This window comes from Eptesicus fuscus, chromosome 19 (genome assembly GCF_027574615.1).
Source record: "Eptesicus fuscus isolate TK198812 chromosome 19, DD_ASM_mEF_20220401, whole genome shotgun sequence".
Classification (NCBI taxonomy): Eukaryota; Metazoa; Chordata; class Mammalia; order Chiroptera; family Vespertilionidae; genus Eptesicus; species Eptesicus fuscus.
The window spans coordinates 37,378,823-37,400,145 of NC_072491.1; the positions used below are offsets into that span (position 1 = coordinate 37,378,823).

At 38.6% G+C, this 21,323-nt stretch overlaps 1 protein-coding gene across 1 annotated transcript in view; it reads left to right on the plus strand.

Moving 5' to 3' along the window:
- The window catches only part of PREX2 (phosphatidylinositol-3,4,5-trisphosphate dependent Rac exchange factor 2), a 218,290-nt gene that overhangs the window by 84,035 nt on the left and 112,932 nt on the right, over positions 1 to 21,323 (plus strand). Inside the window, exons 9-15 of the mRNA XM_008150359.3 lie at positions 507 to 656; positions 3,718 to 3,862; positions 8,370 to 8,470; positions 12,980 to 13,083; positions 14,016 to 14,065; positions 16,853 to 16,928; positions 18,891 to 18,963. Of these exons, the coding sequence (XP_008148581.2) occupies positions 507 to 656; positions 3,718 to 3,862; positions 8,370 to 8,470; positions 12,980 to 13,083; positions 14,016 to 14,065; positions 16,853 to 16,928; positions 18,891 to 18,963 (699 nt within the window). The remainder of the gene's footprint in view (positions 1 to 506; positions 657 to 3,717; positions 3,863 to 8,369; positions 8,471 to 12,979; positions 13,084 to 14,015; positions 14,066 to 16,852; positions 16,929 to 18,890; positions 18,964 to 21,323) is intronic.

The following is a 21,323-nucleotide window of genomic DNA, read 5'->3' on the forward strand; positions in this document are numbered from 1 at the left end:
CCTGTCTCCCGGGGAACCTCTGCCCTGGTGCGTCAGCAACTCTCTTTGTTTTCTTCCCTGTGTCTCACTTCCTTCCTTTTCTTCAGATGACGTGGTTGTCAACATTTGTACCGTCTGCCCTAGTAGTCGAAGTGAATTTTGTATTGATTGCTATGGTTACTGTGCTGATGGGGAACTGGGACACTAGATAAAGACACGTAATCATCCAGGGCCTTTGGAGGGATGGGCATAAAATGCTGTCCTCAGTGTATCTGTGTCAGATGTAGGGGAGTGAGAGCCTGTGAGGGGTGATGGATGTTAGACATGTTCCACAACTGAGCACTGACTGCACTCGATATGTAAACATTTTGTTAACTTTTTTATTTTTTTGTTTTTCAACACACACATACGAAGGAAAGATATCTTGAAGAATTCAGTTGTTTAGGAACTTTTGTGAATTGAACGATCGCATTGAAATAATATCATATATAACATTTGCTCATCCACCTTTGCTCTTTAATTTCCAGCTGACTTCCATAGCAGCGGACACATTGTGGTTAATGGATGGAAGATACATAATACAGCAAAAAATAAATGGTTTGTGTGTATGGCAAAAACACCTGAAGAGAAACACGAATGGTTAGAAGCTATTTTGAAAGAAAGAGAAAGACGAAAAAGTGGGTATATGAATTGAACACTATTGTGCTTGGTGAATCTCTAAGTTAGCAGTAAAGCAGATAATGGGCAAAAGTTATGAAAAAGGAAAAAGATATATAATGCTTACTTGAATTTTCTATGTGATATAAGTCCCCCATGCTGAAATAATTTTTGAAAGCTTCAAATATTATTACTTACTAAAATAAAAAAAATAACCTTATGTCGTTAGCAAAATAGTTGTATTGTGACTGGCAGTGTCTTTTAAATAGTGTCTTAGTCTGGTCAGGCTGCTGTAACAAACTACCATAGGCTGGGTGGCTTATGACATTTCTTTCTCACTGTCTGGAGGCTGGGAAGTCCAAGGTCATGACACCTGCAGATTCTGTGTTCTGTGACAGGCCACTTTCTCGTACAAGGCCTCTTGCTGTAACCTCACAAGGTGGAGGGCGTGAGAGGGATTTCTCTGGAGTCTCTTCTATAAGGGCACTAATCACATTCATGAGGGCTCCATTCTCATGACCTAACCGCCTCCCAGAGGCCCCACCTCCTCATGCCATCTCTCTAGGGATTAGGTTTCCACATATGGTTGTTGGGGGCCCACTGACATTCAGTCTACAGCAAATAGTTTCACTTGCTTTAACATTCGTTCCATTTTCTCTGCACTTTATTCTTGCCATTTCTAAAGCATCATCACAGAGTTTTCCTTTAAGAGACAAGCTTCAACAATATGCAGTGAGGTAGGGCCTCCAACAGTTGTTCTCTGTATATTTAGTAGTACCCTGGACATTCCAAATATGTTAGTGTCCTAATTATAGAAGAGGGCACTTTGGATGTATGTTAACTTTTTAAACATGTTACAGTGGCACTGAGTATTGTGTAACATAACCCGGTAAAGAGCTTGTTCACATGAGGCAGGCCTAGCTCAAATGTGCTTTATGTTTTTTTTAGGGAGACTTGTGGGAGGTATTTGGTCTGGCAATATTCAGTTGTCTGCAAGGAGCCATATTTCTGTAGTTCAGCTAGGAAATAGAAATGCTTGTATAACTACTAGTTTCTTTATCAAATAATCAATAAGAAGCACGACAGTGTTTATTCCTTTCCCCGGAGGTCTAGGAATAAAACGTCTCATTGGTGATAAAATTTTAGAACATGAAGAGCCCTTTCCATCTTCAGGTATTTTCCCTTGGAGATGTATAAATTTTCTACCTTGATTAAAATATCCATAGTACACAGTTGTGTTAAGAATTTCCAAAGCATTTTTTAAATGCTTACTCCTTTGATTGGTGTTTGGAGGAAGAACCAGATGGTAATTTTTAAGGCAAAAATTTTGAATGTCTAATGGACTCCTAAGTTTTGTTAAATCCAGCAGTTTACTCAAATATAGCAAATTATTTAAAAATAAGTTGAAATTTTCATCAAATTGAAGATTTATTTTTCAGAATGGCTATGTATGTGGATATGCCCAAGAACCACCCCCCGCCCCCCCCCCCCCCAAAAAAAAAAGTGGAGGGGGAAGAAATAAATAAATCTGTGTATGTTAATAGGATCAGTTCTTTTTAAAACATATTTTTATTGATTTCAGAGAGGGAGAGGGAGAAAGAGACAGAAACATCAGTGATGGGAGATTTTCATTAATGGGCTGTCTCCTGCACATCCCCCACCGGGTGTTGAGCCAGAAAGCAGGGCATGTGCCCTGCCTGGGACTCGAACCATGACCTCCTGGTTCATAGGTCGACGCTCAACCACTGAGCACACCAGCCAGGCAATAGGCTCAATTGTTAATGGGTTATTCACTATTACTGACAAATGTTAATGGCTCCTGCCATTGTAAAAAATAAAATGTTAGTATGATATTCTGTAGCTAGAAGACTAAAATAATTCAAGTATTTCTTCTGCAATAATTCTTCATGAAAGTCCCACTCATTAAATGTCAGTGTTCCTAGGATTCTGCTTTGGCACTGGTCTCTAAACTAGATTCCATGCCTGGATCATCTATTCCTACCAGATCAACTTCCACTTCTGCATTGCCAAGTTCTCCATCTTTATGTCTAGCCTTGTCCGCTCTCCTGAGCGTCATACTTATGCATTCCGCTAACCCCTGGACTCCCTTTGAATGTCCAAGGTCAACCTGGTCAGTGCTGGGCTCCTCCTGACCTGAAACCCTTGCCCACTGTGCTTCCCACTTCCTTTCAGTTGTCATGTCAAAAGTCTGGAAGGCATCCTGATTTTCTTCTCTTGCCTCTTGCCTTCACACGTACAATTGACCTGGTGGTGTGTCCTCCCAATACCACCTCCTAGCTACTTCTCAACTTTGTTCCTATTATTGTCTGTAGGGACAAACTTGCCTGAACGTTTGCATTTCCCTCCTAAGTGATCTCCCTCTTTCTAAACCCTCCCCCTTTCAGCTTGTCCTCTGAGCTTAGTTTCCAAAGCAACAAAACTTCCTTTCCTGCACTACCCTGCCTCCTCCCCCTCTGATAAAACAGACGTTTCCCCGGTACCTAAGGAATGAAGGACCTTGAACTGCAGTTGAGCAAGGAAGGACTCTGCCTAATCCACCAATGCATCATCTCCTGTGCTCTCACCGAAACCCAGGGCTCCCTGTCTGTGCTGCTTCACCTCAGTTAGCTCTCATGACTCCTTTCTCTCTCTTTGCAAATCCTGTTCATATCTCTGCATTCAAACAGGCCCTTCTGTGAAGCCTTTCTGAAAATTTCTCAGATGAGGGATCTACTCTGAATGGGTCCCTGTTGTATCAGAATTTTTCCTGTCAGGCTGTCCCTGTCCAATCGTTCTGATGTAGTCCTGACAAAGGGGTGCATAGAGCGGTTCTTCCTCCACTGGCCAAACCATGTACCTTTGAGGCAGAGCTTGCACAAAGGTGCCACATGGCCCTGGGCATCTTACCTCCACCGTCTCCCTGTATCTCATGAGCTTCCTGAACACCAGGCCCCTGTCCTACAGAGCTCTGTACCCACAGCCCCAGCACATGGCAGACATGCAATGAAACGTTGTTTAATAAAGGCATGAGTGAATGAAGAGACTTTTTCCGTTACCTGTCCTTTGTTCCATTTTTGATAGGTTTAAAACTAGGAATGGAGCAAGACACCTGGGTAATGATCTCTGAACAGGGTGAGAAACTCTATAAAATGATGTGCAAACAAGGAAATCTGATCAAAGACAGAAAAAGAAAACTGACTACGTTCCCTAAATGCTTTCTTGGAAGGTAAGGTTGGTGGTCTAGGTGCATATATATATTTTTATATTTTCATTATCTCATGTGTTAACTTTATTTGTTTCTCTTTAAAAAATATTCTCCTAAGCATTTTGAAAATTTCTTTATTATCAACATTTTCTGGCCTATAGTAGGATGAGGGAATGGATGTAGAGCTGGGAACCATGAAAATGTAAGGCATTTATCCATTCATGATTCAGTTATTTCTGATATAGTATGAGACTGTGCATGCAGAGGCTATGTCTGCAGGTGGGTTTGCCTGTAGCGGACAGACTGGCAAGGACATGAATACCGAGGATTCCGCTTTGGCACTGGTCTCTAAACTAGATTCCTTGCCTGGGTCATCTATTCCCACCAGATCAACTTCGACTTCTACATGGCCAAGTTGTCAATCTTTATGTCTAGCCAGTGAAAGTGATATGAAAGTCAGAGAAGGCTAGAGAACTGAAGAAACACAGTGTAAGCTACCAGTTAATTAATTAATTAATTAATTAATTTTAAGTATATTTTTATTGATTTCAGAGAGGAAGGAAGAGAGAGAGAGATAGAAATATCAGTGATGAGAGAGAATCATTGATCGGCTGCCTCCTGCACGCCCCCCACTAGGAATTGAGCCTGCAGCCCAGGCATATGCCCTTGAGTGGAATCGAACTCAGGACCCTTCAGTCCACAGGCCAACGCTCTATCCACCGAGTCAAACGGGTGAGGGTGACTACCAGTTAGTTTAGTATTTTGACAGGCAGGCTCAGGATGAAGGGCAATTGATGAAGAGTCTGAAAAAGTGGGTCATGCGAGGGGCAGGCACAGAGCAAGAGGCAGGGAAGTCGTCTGGGCATTTAGCATGGATGGACTGTGTGTGTCCTTGGGGTAGATGCAGACAGCTGTGCATGGGGAATCCCTGCTGGGTTAAGCAGGCAGGGCCAAAGGGAAGGGCAATGCCTCAGGTACCTATAGGTAGGCCAGGCTCTGGGCTGGATTCTTTCTGTACATTATTTCTAATCCTCAAATACATACTTATGTTTTATAAAGTTGCAGAAATGAGGAATCAGGGAGTTTAACTTGCCCAAGTTCATTCAGCTAGTGGATTTTAAAGTCAGGTCATAAAAGTAGATTGGAGTAGCATTCAAAGCCCAGACTTCACAGTCAGGCTCTCTCCATTCAGAGCTGGTCCTGAGATTTGGAAAAGTTAAATTTCTCTTTCCTCTCTAAAAATGGAGGTTATCATAGTGCTTACCTGTACTACCTACCAGAATGTCTTATTAATTAATTAGCTATGCAGACACCCTAAATCACCATGGGCCACACCCTCCCCCCTCCTCCCCCCCCCCCTTCCCTATTAGAAGAATGTAGGCCAGGAGCCTGTGCTTGCAGGGAGGGCGGCATGGAGCTGCTTCTTCAGTGGGCATGGCCCTCACCGTGGCCACGTGGCTGCCAGCAGGCTAGTGTTGCTAGTGTCCCCAGTGCCCCAGCAGTTGGATCTTGTGCAAGAGAAAGAGCAAATGTGAACCCACCTTGGCTTAGAACCGTGGTCGGCAAACTGCGACTCTCGAGCCACATGCGGCTCTTTGGCCCCTTGAGTGTGGCTCTTCCACAAAATACCGCGGCCTGGGCGAGTCTATTTTGAAGAAGTGGCGTTAGAAGAAGTTTAAGTTTAAAAAATGTGGCTCTCAAAAGAAATTTCAGTCGTTGTACTGTTGATATTTGGCTCTGTTGACTAATGAGTTTGCTGACCGCTGGCTTAGAAGGTCCATATTGCAAGGAAGACTCTGTTTCTGTTAACAGCCTCATGGACATAACTTCCAACGTCCCCACAGGGGCATGCCTACTGACAGGAGAGTCACTTCGAATTCTGGCTTTTCATTAGGTATTGTGAGTATGCACTTCAGCCACCGGGGTCATTTTTACCATAAGCAGTGCCGCCTACTAATGCGGCCCATGCCCTGCCTTCATCAGGTTTCTGGGGAAGCAGAGCCAGCAAGTTAACCCAGGGTCAAACTTGTCCTTACTGAAGGAGGCGGGTTTTGTTAACCCTTTACCCACAAGCTCTCCTGGGCCTGTGGTGCTAGTGAGATGCAATGATATGCAAAGAATTCCCCAGAGCGCCTGATACGTAGGAGACTCAGGAAATGTTAGCTGTGTTAATCGTGGCCTTTGCCACACTCCCTCTTGTGTCCACCATGACCTGCCCAGTTAGGAATTTATGATCAAATTACCCTGTAAAGTGAACTTCCGTTAGATTAATGACAGCATCCCCTTTTGGTCCATGCTCCCGATTCGTAACAGTACTTGAATTTTGTTCTTTCCTTCATTTGAATTTGACGCAGTGAGGAATCTGGTGACGTCGGAATGTAAAATCATGCATTAGCTACCTTCCAGCCATTTCAACGTCCTTGTCCATCTTTGACATTTAATAACTGCTCCATGTGCCAGGCACTGGGCTGGGTTTCTGACCTTTCAGCTCATTTAATCTTGTGTCGGCACTGTGAGGATGACATTATTTCTGTTACAAGGAAAAACGTGAGGTTTAGAGAGCTGCACTTACTGATCCAACATCACACGGCTATTAGAAGCAGGAACTGGACCTGAATCCAGGTTGTCTTATTGTGAAGAACACAATCTTAACGGTTAGACTGTATTTCCCCTTCTTTTATTTTCTTTCTCTCGGGTGGTGCTTACCTAATAGAAGAATAAAAAGCACTTTTCTAACAACTTGTTCCGCCTTAAAATGTGCTTGTTAGACTAGACATCACATTTAGAATTCCATGTTCCTTGGCTATTTGTTCTTTAGCCATTCGTGTTGCTTTTGGTTTTGAAATAAATAGAGAAGCAATTTCTCCACATGTTTCATAGCTTTGCTTCTCTGACCTCTGTGAAAAAAAGTAAAACCCTTCTAAAATATATTCATTCGTTTACGTAAAATGTCAAATGTTAGATTTTTATAACATATGCTTGATAAAATTTTTATTGTAAAATGTCTCTGTCTTTAGTGTTCTTTTAATGATACCACAGGGCCTTTAAAAAATTTACTGTTGAGCTGCTGCTCTCTTTCCTAAGTGTTACAAAAATCACTCTTCTTATCTGCGATGCTTGGGGCTCCTCACCCACTCCAGGAATGCTGAAAGATGAGAGCCCTAGTCCTCTGTGGCCTTTCACAGACACAGCCTCTGCGTGTGGGAGATGGTTTTGCGCTGGAGTATTCCTTACAGATGACTGTTTAGATACACCAATGAATTTACCAAATAATTTTAAAATTTGGGGAAAGAATAGTAAAACTATTCCGTGTCTGTTGTTGTGTATTAATTTTTCATTGCTGCAAAAACAAATTACCCCCATACCTAGTGGCTTGAAACAACACCCATTTATTAGCTCCTAATTCTGGCCGGCAATACTGGGTTTTCTGCTTAAGGCCAAAATCAAGGTGTGGGCTGGGTGGGGCTCTTATCTTGAGACCGTGAGGAGGCATTCACTTCCAGGCTCGTTCAGGTTGGTGGCAGATTCATGGCTTATAAGAAGGAGGTTCCACCGCATCTTGGCTCTAGGCCAGGGCAGCCCTCAGATAGAAGCTGCCTGCTTTCCCATGACTTGGTCCCTCTGCCTTCGAAGGCAGCGGTGGCATCTTCCTCACGGGCTTTTCATTTTCCTCTCTTCCTCCTGGGCCACCAGTCTCTGCTTCCAAGGCCTCAAAGGGCTCAAGTGATTGCCTCAGGCCCAGTGGGTTGATTTCCATATTTTAAGGTCAGCTGACTTGGGATGTTAATTACATATGCAGTATCCACTGGCATTACCTACCTTAGGATGTGATAAAAAAAAAAAGGAAGGGGTGGGATTCTTGATGGGGGTGGGCGGGTATCTTCAGATTCTGTCTGCCATGCCAGGCACGCGGTTTTGTTTTGTTTGCCCTCTTGGAATTTCCCATCCACTGGTTCTCTGTGCCTGGACCGCCACATTCAAGAGTTTACCTTTTTGCAAAGTGTTCCCCCCACTATTACCAGTACCCAGCTGGCACCACCCATAGTTATCGCAATATTATTGACTATATTCCCTATACTTTACATCCCCAAGACTATGATTGTGGTTTGAAACATTTTTAAAAAAGGAGTTTATCTCTTATTGTTCTATCTAGTTCTTATTACTCTCTCTAGTTCTCTCCTTTAGCTATCTTTAGGATCTGTTGTATACGCTTTAGCCCCAAATTTGCCTTTATGTGGATAGTAACCTTATAATTGTTTTCCCCTTTGTGTTTATTCTAAGTCTCAACAAGTTAAATAGTTATTAAGTATAGTTTAGGGAAGTCTGAATGTATGGACATGGGTTGTCTAGAAGAGTTCAGTTTAAATAACTGAGCTTTATGGATATGAAAAGTGGATGCTGAAATACACTAAAAATAGTCCCTTCTATTTTGAGACACCTTTCATAGCTGCTTGATGAATGCATGCACAGATAGACTTCCTGGGGAAGAAATTAACTAGTTAACCTTTTCATTGGATTTCTGCTGCAGTGAATTTGTGTCGTGGCTATTGGAAATCGGAGAGATTCACAGGCCTGAAGAAGGTGTTCACTTGGGACAAGCATTATTAGAAAATGGAATTATACATCATGGTAATGATTTTAGTAATTTTTTAAATTCTATTCATCCATAGATTGCATGTATGTTAGCTCCACTGTTTAGTTTACATTATAATAATTCTCCAAGTTATAAGGTGCTTATGTTTTTTCAACATTTTGAATAACTAATATATGTAGAACCGTGTTTCAGGGAGTGAAAGTTTATGGTGATGTATTTGCTAACTTTACAATGAACAACTACAACACAAGCAAGAATCAGAAATGCAGGTAAGTATTGTGGGATTGTGCAGAAAGGGATGATGAGTTCTAACTAGAGTATTTAGGAATGCTTCATGAGGGAGTGGGATTAATGTTGGGCCTTGTAGAATGAATGGTACTCTGCCAGGGACAGAGGGCAGAAGGACATTCCATCCTTAGCAATATTATATGGCACAGTCTCATGTGGCAAGGCAGTATACTTCCATAATGCATAGACTGGGATGGGGGTTGTGGTGAGAAAGGTGGGCTAACACCTGACCCAGAAGATTTTTAACTCCCAGGCTGTAGTGTCTCTGATTGATTCTTGAGGCAAGAAGCTGATGGACACTTTTAATTGAAGGAGTGACCAGATTTGGTTTTAGAGCTACCACAGGCAGGGGCGGAGCCTGGAGCAGACAGATTGGAGACTGCAGAGCGCCCCATGCTTGGGGGGCCCATTCCATCCCCAGGAGTGAAAGGACAGGCCATTGCCAGGGCTGTGTCAGTGAGCATGATGAGAGTGGCCCATTGCAGAGATTCTGGTGAAGCTGAAACAGCATATTTGATAACTCGATGAGGGAGATGAAGAATGAAGAGTGAAATCAGATTATTCTGAGCTTTCTATTTGGATGTCAGAAAGAGCTAATCAGGAGGAGGAACAGGTTGAGGAGAAAATAAAGATTTGCTGTGGGTGGATATGAGACATCTGTGTGGAAGTGCCCAGCAAAGGTTGAACATGTGTGTGTAAAGCTCAGTGTAGAGAGAGTAAGAGACAGATTTGGGAATATTTCAACAGAGTCATCAGATTGCTCAAATCAGTAATAAGAAACAACAAATGAACAAAATACAAGAGAACAATGACAATGAGACTAAAAATAAAAGCTTGGAGAATGTCTAATGTGGGAGAGGAGAAAAAGGCAGGGAATTATGAATAAATATGAATATTTGGCTATAGTATTTTGATGTTGATTTTCTTTCTAACTTGGAGTGGGTTGAAAACAAACTAGATCCTCCCAAATTTTCCCTACCACGCCGGGGGCCACTGATATCACGTACCTGTACCGCTATCTATCTAGATAGGAATCATCTGGAATTCCTTTCTCTCCCTCTAAAAAAAAAAAAAAAAAAAAAAATCAACAACGTAAGTATTTTTGTTTGGAAGGGATATCAGAATGGGAGAATTTCACTCCTAATCAGTTTATCTCCTCTACACCAGGAGTTCAGGGGTTGAAGCGCATATGCTTTCTCTATGATGTGCTGATAATATTATTCTTGTCTGGCACTAATATTTACATTGTAAATGCTAATGTGAAAATTCAGAGACCTCGACTGTTACATCCACTGGTGTGCTGAAGTTGCTTGTACAAGCTCAAGAGAGCTGGTAATTAAATTTTAAAAAAAATTTGCAAGGGGATTGTTAAACACAGCTATTATTAAAGTTTAAGTTATAGAAACATATAACTACATACATTATAAACAAAGGTGATATGTTCTGAAAACTCATCACTTCCTAATTATTTTACTATGTTTTCCTGTTAACTGTGCTCTTGGTGTTACTTATATCTATCATTTCTATGTGATGGAACTACTCAATATAATGTGTCAGCGCACGTCTAAATCTGTGTTCAGTGACTTTGTTTTAGTAGCTTGCAATTGGCCATTGAGGGAGTATTTATACCACAGAAATTTGGCAAATGCTACAAATCAGAGCTCCTTCTCCCATTTACCACTGCACCCTGGTAACATCACATACTTGTTGAAAAGATGGCACAGCCTTTCTCACAAGATGACCTGAACTCATCAGTTAATAAACCCCTTTTCCATGTTCAAGAAATTGAGGGAGTAGGTTTGAATGTAGAACTGTTCACTGTTTCTCCCAGGCAGCAGCTGAGAGTTTCAGATTAACCCAAGAGTAATTCTCGAAGTCACAGGAGTTTGCCTGTGGTTAGCACTCCATTCTGAATAGGTTAAACCACCACTTGTTCTATTGTGACAAGAGACATTTGGGCCCAATATCTCCTTGAATTTTGGGATATCAAGACAATAATTTATTTCAGTGAATCTTTAGGGATAAAAATGGGAATAGGTGGATTGCATAGGAAAAATAAGTGAGTGATCTTGAAAGACACCATTGGATTTTCAAATATTTATCTCAATTTTTTCCCAAAATACTTTTTAAATTTTTTGGGGGGGCTTATTTTGGAAAGAGGATGCCAAAAAGCTGTCTTGTCTGTCTTTATTTGGGGTAGCAGTTCTTTCCCAATTTTATGGCCATAAGCCACACATGTGGTTTGGATAGCTTAGGGTAAAATAGCTGGAAATTCATGCATACGTGTGTGTGTGTGTGTGTGTGTGTGTGTGTGTGTGTGTGTGTGTGTGTATGTTTTACAAACATTTTGGCTTTTTCTCTGTATTCACCAAATGTAATTAATGAGATTTAATTCTGACAGCTTTCCCTCCCCCTTCAACATTGTTAGCAAAAAGGTCAGAGTCTTCTATCATGAAAACAGAGCCCATTGCACTAAATTATCTCTTCTGCAAATGTCGAATTCCCTGTAAAGGAAACAATTATTGCCCTAGCTCAGTGGTCGGCAAACCGTGGCTCTCGAACCACATGCGGCTCACGAGCTGCCGTTTGCCGCTCTGTTGACTAATGAGTTTGCCGACCACTGTCCTAGCTGATTTGGCTCAATGGATAGAGCACCAGCCTGTGGACTAAAGGGTCCCCGGTTCGATTCCGGTCAAGGGCACATGCCTGGGTTGTGGGTTTGATCCCCTATAGGGGGTGTGCAGATGCAGCCAATCAATGATTCTCTTTTATCATTGATGTTTCTATATCTCTTTCCCCTCCCTCTTCCTCTCTGAAATCAATAAAAATACGTTTAAAAAATAACACAATTATTTACATGCAAACTCTGAGCTTTAATTTGAAGTTTTTCTTTTTTATAAAACAGTCATTTAAAAAATTTGTCTGTAAAATAACTTCAGGAAAAAAGAGAATTTGATGTCTTAATTTCATGTCAGAAAAAAAATTAAGTGACATGAATAGAAAAGTATTTTTCAGTGTAAGAAAGCCATTACAATCTTGGAATCAGTTGTATATTGAAATTATGTAATCTGCTCTCAAGATCTAAACACAGGGTAAATGGTCAAGACTGGTGTATGTGTGGTCTTGGCTTGATCACTGTGGGATAAAACAGATAAATGTTAAATTTCACTTCTAGGGCCGAGACTCAAACCATAACTCACTAATTGGAATATCTTCTCGTTGAAGGGCACATTTTGCTTGATTTTGTGGCACTATAAAGAAATAGAAAACACAGACTAGTATATTTATATAAATACTAGAGGCCCAGTGCACAAAATTCGTGCAAGAGTAGGCCTTCCTTCCTCTGGCTGCTGGCACCAGCTTCCCTCTGGCACCCGGGACCCAGGCTTCTCCCAGCTGCTGGCAGGCACCTGGGACTCGGGATTCCCTCACACCTTGGCTTCATCTGGATGGTCATCTGGAAGGATGGTTTAATTAGCATATTACGCTTTTATTATTGTGGATAAATACACACAATTACATATAATATGCTAGCTAAATGTTGCTAACCTCAACTTAGTTCTTAAGTCATTATATGGAAACTAGTGGCCCGGTGCACTTCGTGCACATTAAAAGGGAATTAATTAGAGGAAATATTTTAATATTGCTATTTGCCCTTTCTCTATAATAGAAATGTCTGGCCAGCCCCCACCCCCATTGGGCAACACCAAGACCTGGCCGGCCCCACCCCTGTCAAGCCTTTCCGGGTGGGGAATGCAGCCTCATGCCCCGGTGCCAGGGCAGGGGGCATGGTCTCAGGTCCCCTGACCTGGAGCCAGAGGAGGGGGCAGGGCCTCAGGGGGGCGCGGCCTCAGGTTCCCCGGCACTGGGGCAGGGGCCACGGCCTCAGGGGAACCCCTGGCCTCGCCAGAGCCCCAGAGCCGCCAGGACCTGCCTCCATGGCTCCACGTGCACGCAGCCTCCTGGTGATGGATTGTGATGACATGAGGGCATCAAGGCATGATGGAATGAGGGCATGATGACCATTTGCATATTAGCTCTTTATTATATAGGATTGTAAATATATTATATAACCAAATCTTATGACTCTTACTATCTAAATACTAGAATTGTATTACTATGTTAGGAAAACAAAAGCTTTAGATAAAATTAAAGTTTCAGTATTTGGGAAATATGTATTTCATAAATGTACTTGTTTTTAGCTGATGCTCTTTTAGATTTTTAGTATTTTCATATATTTTTTTTTATGTTCTTAGTTACTGATAAACATCAATTCAAACCAGAACAGATGTTATATAGATTTCGCTATGATGACGGAACATTTTATCCAAGAAATGAGATGCAGGATGTGATTTCAAAGGTAACAGCTTCTACAACCTTCTATCGATAGCAGAATTCATGTCATACTTTTAAATGCTGTTGAGAGACTTAAAATATTCTTCTGGTATTGAAAGTTTTTAAATGACATACATAGCAAACCTCTCAATTTCTTATTGCTATCTCAAGAATTCTAATGTTAAATCATTTTTTTTCATTCTCTTACCTAGTTCTAAAGGGAAGTAATGCAATTGCATCATTCAGAAGGTTATGACCATTGAAAGCTATTTCATAAGTAGTAATAAGTGGTCATGGTACATGAATAAATTAAAACAAAAATACAAATATTTAAAATTAATGTTATGTCGTTTTTTGTATACTTGACAACATTTATATTGATATACAATGAACCAGTAAAATGATGTTGCTGATGATAGATTTATTTTCTGTTTACATCTTTTTTTTAAAAAATATATGTTTTTATTGCTTTTGAGAGAGAGAGGAAGGGAGAGGGAGAAAGAGAGAAACATCAATGTGAGGGAAAAACATTGAGCAGTTGCCTCCCGTACTCACAACAGGGGATCAAACCCGAAACCAGGGCATGTGCCCTGACCAGGAATTGAACTGGCAACCTTTTGGCTCATGGAATGACACTCAATCAACTGAGCCACACCGGCCAGGGCACATTATATTTTGATATTTTGTATTTTAAGTAAAATAATTAAAAACCCTTTGTGTATGTATATGTCACATGTGTATGACAAATTCATAGCACAGTTCTATTAATGGTTAAGTCATTATTTTTATGACAGCATATATGTTATGTTGTAATGTAACATTTGAATAACTTTTATATTGGTTGAGATGTATTGATTCTAGAATAATACAGCGAAAAAATACATTTATTTCAGAATGTCATTGGTATGTCCTTTTAGTGCTCTTACTTGCTTTTGACGTATCTTTATTTTACAATAGGGCGTAAGATTATATTGCCGTCTTCATAGCTTATTTACTCCAGTGATAAGGTGAGTCTGGTTTCTAAGTTCTGGGCAACTTATATGGGAACATTTATATTGTGTATTAATTAAATATTATCCACCTGCAACTTGTTGGTTTATTTTTTTCCAAAAGTGAAAATTTTACTTTTAAGTAATAATTTATCTTAAAATATTCCTAAATTTTCTGAGGCTCTAAATACATAGTTTCTTCCACTCCTTTTATTCTGACTTCTATAATTATTTGCCATTAATCTATAGTAAATTATAGACTTTATAATGAAACAATCCATATTCAGTTAATATTTAATAAACAATAGTTAACTAGAAGAGGATTTGGAAATATTGTTTATTATAAACATTTACCATTATGATTACTTGTATATTAATTTTTAAATTAAATTGTGTAATCCAATGTTGGATGTGTATTTTGTTTCACAATATTTCCTTCTAATGGTCTTTTATTCAAAGAAAATACTTTATACTTGAAAATTAAGAATCATTTGGGAGTTAAGTATAATTTAATAGTTTTGTTCTCTGCTGTGCTTTTCCTTATAAAGAGATATGCTTTTTACTTTTAGGAGAAATTAGGATTAATTTTCAGTTTATCTCTTTAGAAAGAAAGCAGAGAACTTTGAGTTCTGTGTTATGATTGAAATTGGAGGAGACCATCCAGCAGTATTATGGTGCTTTGTAATACACACTGTATATGTAATATACACTAACTGATAGGATGTACTATGATGGTAAACGGATTTCAAATGGCCATCATTTGCAGTTTGCTGATTTAAACATACTTTTCACACAAAATATATGGATGTACTATTTCCAAAATGAATAAAGAGGCTTTTCAATTGTGGTTATAGAATCCAAATGTTTGATGTACATTGTTTCTAGTCTTCATTCTGATTTCCCATTCCAAGGAAATGCAGAGCTTAATTAAAAATAAAAACCTTTCAGGAGTTGCTGTGTAAGTGACTTGGAATGCCCACTAATGTTCCATAGAGAACACATTGCATATTCTGGAGAGAAGCAGGATCTTAACCATTACTCCTGAAAGTGCTCTATCCCCTTGCCTGGGCAGGCTTCACATAGTAAAAAGAGGGAAAAAATAAACCCAATATTTGTTGATTCTGTGGCACAGACACCCTGTAAATGTTTTGGATAACTTAATACTAAAAGATGTTTGCTTAGCTCTATAGCAAGTGCATACTTATTTTTATTTTTCTGCTAAATTAAAACAATTTAATAGAAAACAATTTATTTTTCTGCTAAATTAAAACAATTTAATAGAAAACAATTATGGTCAAATTTTTTCATCTCACCTATGTAGATGTAGAGTTTCTATGTGAGAAAAATAGGTTCTGAAAATACATTTTAGGCATATGGAATTTCTTATTGAGAAAGTTACACTTGGTAGGAGCTGATAAGAAGGAATTGTTCTTTGGCTAGAAATGGCAATTTTTCATGAGCTGTCAAGGGCATATTTATGGGGGGGGGGAACCCATAAAACAGATAGGATGTGTGATAATCATTCTTTTAATATGTGTGAACTCAGCTTATGAAAAGAACAATTGTTTGGGTGAAGAACCTACAGACCCACATGTGGTCTATAACAAATATACCTTTTCCTTTCTTAATAATGTTTATGGGCACCAAGATGAAATGGGTGGTGAAGTATCAACAAGGAGATATATTTTAAAAGATTGTTGATTACTGGCTAATCTAAAACATTTATTATTGAAATATCAGAAATTTCAACCGTATTTCAGGGAGCTCTTTATGAAAATGGATAAAATGATATAAATGTTCATTGTAAGTCCCTGCCAGAGGCTAGAGAACTCTGAATATAGTTAGTAATTGTTCATCACTTCAAGTTGTTTACAATTTGGATTTTTTGACGTTTTGAAAAGACTGTCACTTTCTCTTTCTTTTTAAAATTGTATTTATTGATTTGAAAGAGAGAGAGAAACATCAACCTGTTGTTCCGCTTATTTATGCATTCACTGGTTCACTTTTGCCTGTGCCCCAACTTGGGGATCAAACCCACAACCTTGGTACATCAGGATGACGCTCCAACCGAGATACATGGCCAGGGCTCTCACTCCCTTTTGATCCAGACCTGCAAACTCAGTGCATTATAGATTTTTGCCTTTGGGGCCTCGTTCTGATCATGAGCACTTTGGTGGTATCTAACTAAAATATGAACGGTTTCTCAGATCTGGGAAGTCTACGGAAAGAAGTCTGACGTGGAGACAGTTGACTACCTTGGTTCCCTGGGGATGTGGTGTCACTGTGACAAAATGCATGACATGGTTCTCAGTGCATTTACCTTGGCTAGGCCTACCGTCTTCCAGTTCAGCTGAGCCAAATGAACACTCCTTTAGAGCAAGTCCAGCCTTCCCAGAGAAGTCAGAGTGGGAATTCAGTGATTGCTTTCTTCTCTGCTTTTTGAGATGTTTTGTATAATCTATCTTGACTTAAAGGGAAAAAATTCCATTTTATTATTCTGTTATTAATGAGATATTTTAAGTCTAGCTAAGTTATTACCAGGTAATATAGCAGGAATAATCTATTTGGACATGAGAAAATGTGAAAGGAGAAATGTCCTGTTTTGGTGTCATTGTGGGTTTCTTCTGTTGGTATGAGCTGATGAAGGAGTTTTCAGGTGTGGTGCAGACCTTGTAAACGTCTCTTATTTACACATAATGTGGACAGTTGATTCAGATTGCATTGAGTAAATGCACATATTAAATGAAGTGTTTCTTACTCACTTATCTCCTTCCTTAATGTTTTTTGTTTCTTTTTTCTTTATAGAGATAAAGATTACCATTTAAGGACCTACAAATCTGTAGTCATGGCCAACAAACTGATAGACTGGTTAATTGCACAGGTAAATAAACAAATAGAAGTTGCTCAGTTATGTTCACTGTTGATGTAAGTTTGAGCATGTGATTAAGGTACATTTTTTAAAAAAAATCTCCACCTACATATGAAGCACAACGAAATAACTTGACCAATTCATACAGCTAATATGAAGCAGAGTTAGGATTTGAGGCTAGACAATCTATTTGAGTTCAAAATCTTCAGGCTTAACTTTTGTGCAACATTGTCTTTCAAGAAGATGTTCCTATTTTTAAATAATCAGATGAGATACTTAGATTAAAAAATGAAGTGTAATATGAATATCACAGAAAAGAAGCAATGGACATATACTAAAAATATTGCATGTTTTGTTCATGAACTTGTTTTAAAGTATCTGTTTATTAATCCTAGAAAGTTATTCTAATCTTCCTATGCCTATTCTCTATTAGAAACACTTCATTTAATATGTTCATTTACTCAATGCAATCTGAATCAACTGTCCACATTATGTATGTAATAACCATCTTCATATATTTTAAATAGGAAAGTACAAAATTTGTTGTGGTGGTTTTTATTCTGCTTAGAATGTGCGAGCTAGGAAAATGATATTTGCTAATCAGGGCATGTCACCCATCATAATAGACATTCAAATATAAACTTACTTAAATGTTTTATCATACTAGGTCAACTAATGAATGAGCAGATATTTTCCCTTCATTAAAGAAAAGGCTAAGAAAAGTGATATCCACTTTGACAGAATGGACTATTTTGGGAGGGGATATTGCTTGGTTGAAAGTTGTCATTATGTTTGGGTATTTGAGTCAGTGTCATAAACAGTTTTACTTTTTTGTTATTAAAGAAAGTGGCCCACTTCCTGTTATAACTGTATAATATTTGATGTTAAATCATAAAAATGTTTATTTTGGTTTCAAATTTTAATGTTTAATTCACATTTGATTAATCTGTACACATACATTTTGAGATTTTTTATTATTAATATTAATTTCTAGATTATCCAAGACCACTTATTTTTATATTTTATTACACTTAAGTTTATTCTATTTAAAGTTAAGATTTTAGATTAATCTGACAGTTACCTTTAGATAAAACCCTAATTCATATACACAATGGGTTTAGAGCCTTTTCTAACACTGTGGTCAATGTGTGTCATTGGAATTGGTTCTGTGCTTGATATCAGAGTTGGAATTTCACATAGGAACTTTAATGTTATAGAATTCACAAGATCTTGTACTATATGTTGGATATGTGAGAAAAACTGAAGAATATTTATTTTAAAGTAAAAGCTGGTGCTGAATAAATATTTAAAGTTCTGACCCCGAAAGTTAGTTATCATCTTATTTGTTTTTCTTTTGCCATTTTTACTTTCCAAGTGTGAGCATTCGAAGAATAAAATAAGTTGCTCAAAACCTGGACAAGAGGTTGCATTGGGCTTTTTTTTTTTTTTCTTTTTTTTGGGGGGGGGTGTTCAGTTATATTGAAGGAGAAGCATGCATTTGTTTCTCAGCCAAAAAATTTACTCCAAGTCACCCTAGATTAGTACATTTTAGAGTTTTTAAAGAGCAAGGCCATTTGATGGAAGGGAAATGATAGCTGAGATTTTTTTTTTTTTTAGTGTGATTTCAATATATAGGCTATTTACTGGATGCATAGTTGGGATACAAGATTGAAGAAATAAGAGAAAGGAATCATTTTGGTAGCAATCAATATTAGTTGCTTATACGTTTTCATACTTAATAAAGTATAGTTTTTCTCAAGAAATGTTAAATCTTTGTTTTTCATTGAAGGTCAAAAGATGTTTTCATTATCAAGTGAATGTTTTATAGCAATTAGATATATTGTGGGCTTATGAAAGCAACGGAAACCATAATATATGAGTGGCTTTGTCAGGTCAGTGCTGCGAATATCAAATGTAGTAAACATGCAGGACTTTGGTTGCCTATTAACCTGTGCAGTGCTCTTTGGTTAACAGGGGGATTGTCGCACCAGAGAAGAGGCAATGATATTTGCTGTTGGACTTTGTGACAATGGATTTATGCACCATGGTAGGAATTTTTCTTCTGGAAGCTTACAGATATATTTCACTGTTTTGTTTTTATTAGGATGCTGGGAACACCCCAGTGTTCCAGTGAAGTAATTTAGAAATGAACCAGCAAGACTTGTCTAGGCCTTGCCATGTGTCCACGTTGGGTCACCACACCTGCATTATCTCCCAGTTGCCATGACTAGTCTTCTATTTTTCTAGACCCTAACTGATTCCAGAAGAGCAAGGAATTGCGTTTAGAAGTTTGGGAAAAAAAGCTCATATGCTTCTTTGAAACTATTTGAGATCAAATTTATGGGTTTTTTAATGCTAATATATATTAAAATGATTAAATGAGAGTATATATTATTAAGTATTTCTTGTTCTTTTTTTTATTGTTCTTTTTATAAAAATACTTTCAAACTTATCTCAGAGAACAAAGTTATAAATATCTTGGAGAAATCTAATTTTTTGGCAACTAATTAAAGATTGATTTTCTTTCTTGTTTGATGACTTCATTCCCCTTAAATTTATAAAAATAATGAGACTTAGTTTTCCCTCTCTATTCATACCATCTTAGAAATTCCATAAACCCAAATGATCTTTTTTAATTGTTATACTAGAGGCCCGGTGCATGAAAATTCATGCTCTTGGGAGTGGGGGTCCCTCAGCCTGGCCTGCGCCCTTTTGCAGTCCAGGAGCCCTCAGAGGATGTCTGACTGATGGACATCCTTAGCTGTCAGTCGGACATCCTTAGTGCTGCCGCAGAGGCAGGAGAGGCCACCACTTCTGTGCTTGCCAGCCGTCAGCGCTGCTTGTGGCTGAGTGGTGCTCCACTGTGGGAGCACACTGACCACCAGGGGGCAGCTCTGGCCCTGCCCCCCAATCACCCCTCTGCCGCAGCCTCCTGACCACTGTCCTCACCCTTTGCCAGCTGGCACTTGCCTTGGCTGGCCTGGCACCACCTGCTCGCCAGCCCTGCCCCCCCCCCCGCCAACCGGTGGTTCTGCCATTTGGTCGATTTGCACATTAGGCTTTTATTATATAGCATATATGTACATATATATGCTTATAAAAACGTATTTGATAGTACTTGTCAAATATTTGTTAATATATGTGCTTATATACATTATTTAATAGCACTTGTCAAATATTTGAAACCCATTTGTCAATTACTTTCGGAAGGTTGTTACCTTTTTATAAAAAAGAAAGCAAAAGTTAGCAATTTTGAGAGCATCCTTGGATATTGTATATCCTTTGAGAATTCCATTACATTCCACTATCTCTAGAGCACTGTGTCAGTTGTGATAATGGACTTATCAATCCTTGAAGAGCAAACCATTGAATGGAAGAAATGGCATCATTATAGGGAATTAAAACTCTAACATCAAGCAGAAACAAGCAGTAATTGGATCTCAACACTAATTTTTAAATGCTGAGTTACAACAAACATTTTTCCTACAAAAGTCTCTGTCAGTAAAGCACAATCAATTCAATGCATGTGTGGCCTTCCTGGTGTCTTCTTCTCTCACTTCTTTTAGACAGACTATTTTGGGGAGGAAGACAGTAGCAAAACACAATGTGTGTTTTGAGAAACTGCTTATGTCATGTAGACAAGACCTAACTCGATCTCACTTATATTCTCATTTCGTTTCTCAGCTGTGACTTTTTAATCTGTGGTCAATAGTTTCACTTGTTAATTCACATTGCCAGCCAATCTCTCATCCAAAGATAATACATGCATACATCCGGTCAATAATTATTATTAGGAACTCTGTAAAAATAATAAAATAGCTATCATTTTTTATTTCTTACTATATGTCAAGTTATTTACATTTATTTCCTCAGTTTTGTACAATATCATGAAGGTTTAATGAGGAAATTGACATTCAAAGAGTATAGGTAACTTGTCCAATGTTACACGTAGGTTCAATCTCAGACCTGGAATTTAAATCATGTCTGTCTCATCATAAAGCCTTAAATTTCTATTGTGCTGTGGAGACACTGCCTCCCCTTTAGCTCCCTGGCTCAATGAATCAACCTGTCCCAACAAAGAACTCTTCAAGGTACTACCGAAAGATTAATGGAAATTAAAAAGATTTCTCTTTTAACACATTTGACTGCTGTCAGGATCTTGCTGAATACAAATTCTTTCTATTGATATTAAGCCTTATTTTTTTTTTAAAGCTTATAAAACATAATTCTTGTATCCAGGAATCTTAGGGATTTGGGGGAATATATTAATGTTCAGATGAAAGAGAAAAAAAATGGGCTTTGCATAAATAAGGTTATTTGAAAGTAATGCTTTGAAACAGAAATGAGCTAAGAATTAATGGAAACTAAAATCACATTTCACCCAGAAGACATATTTCTGGTTTCAAG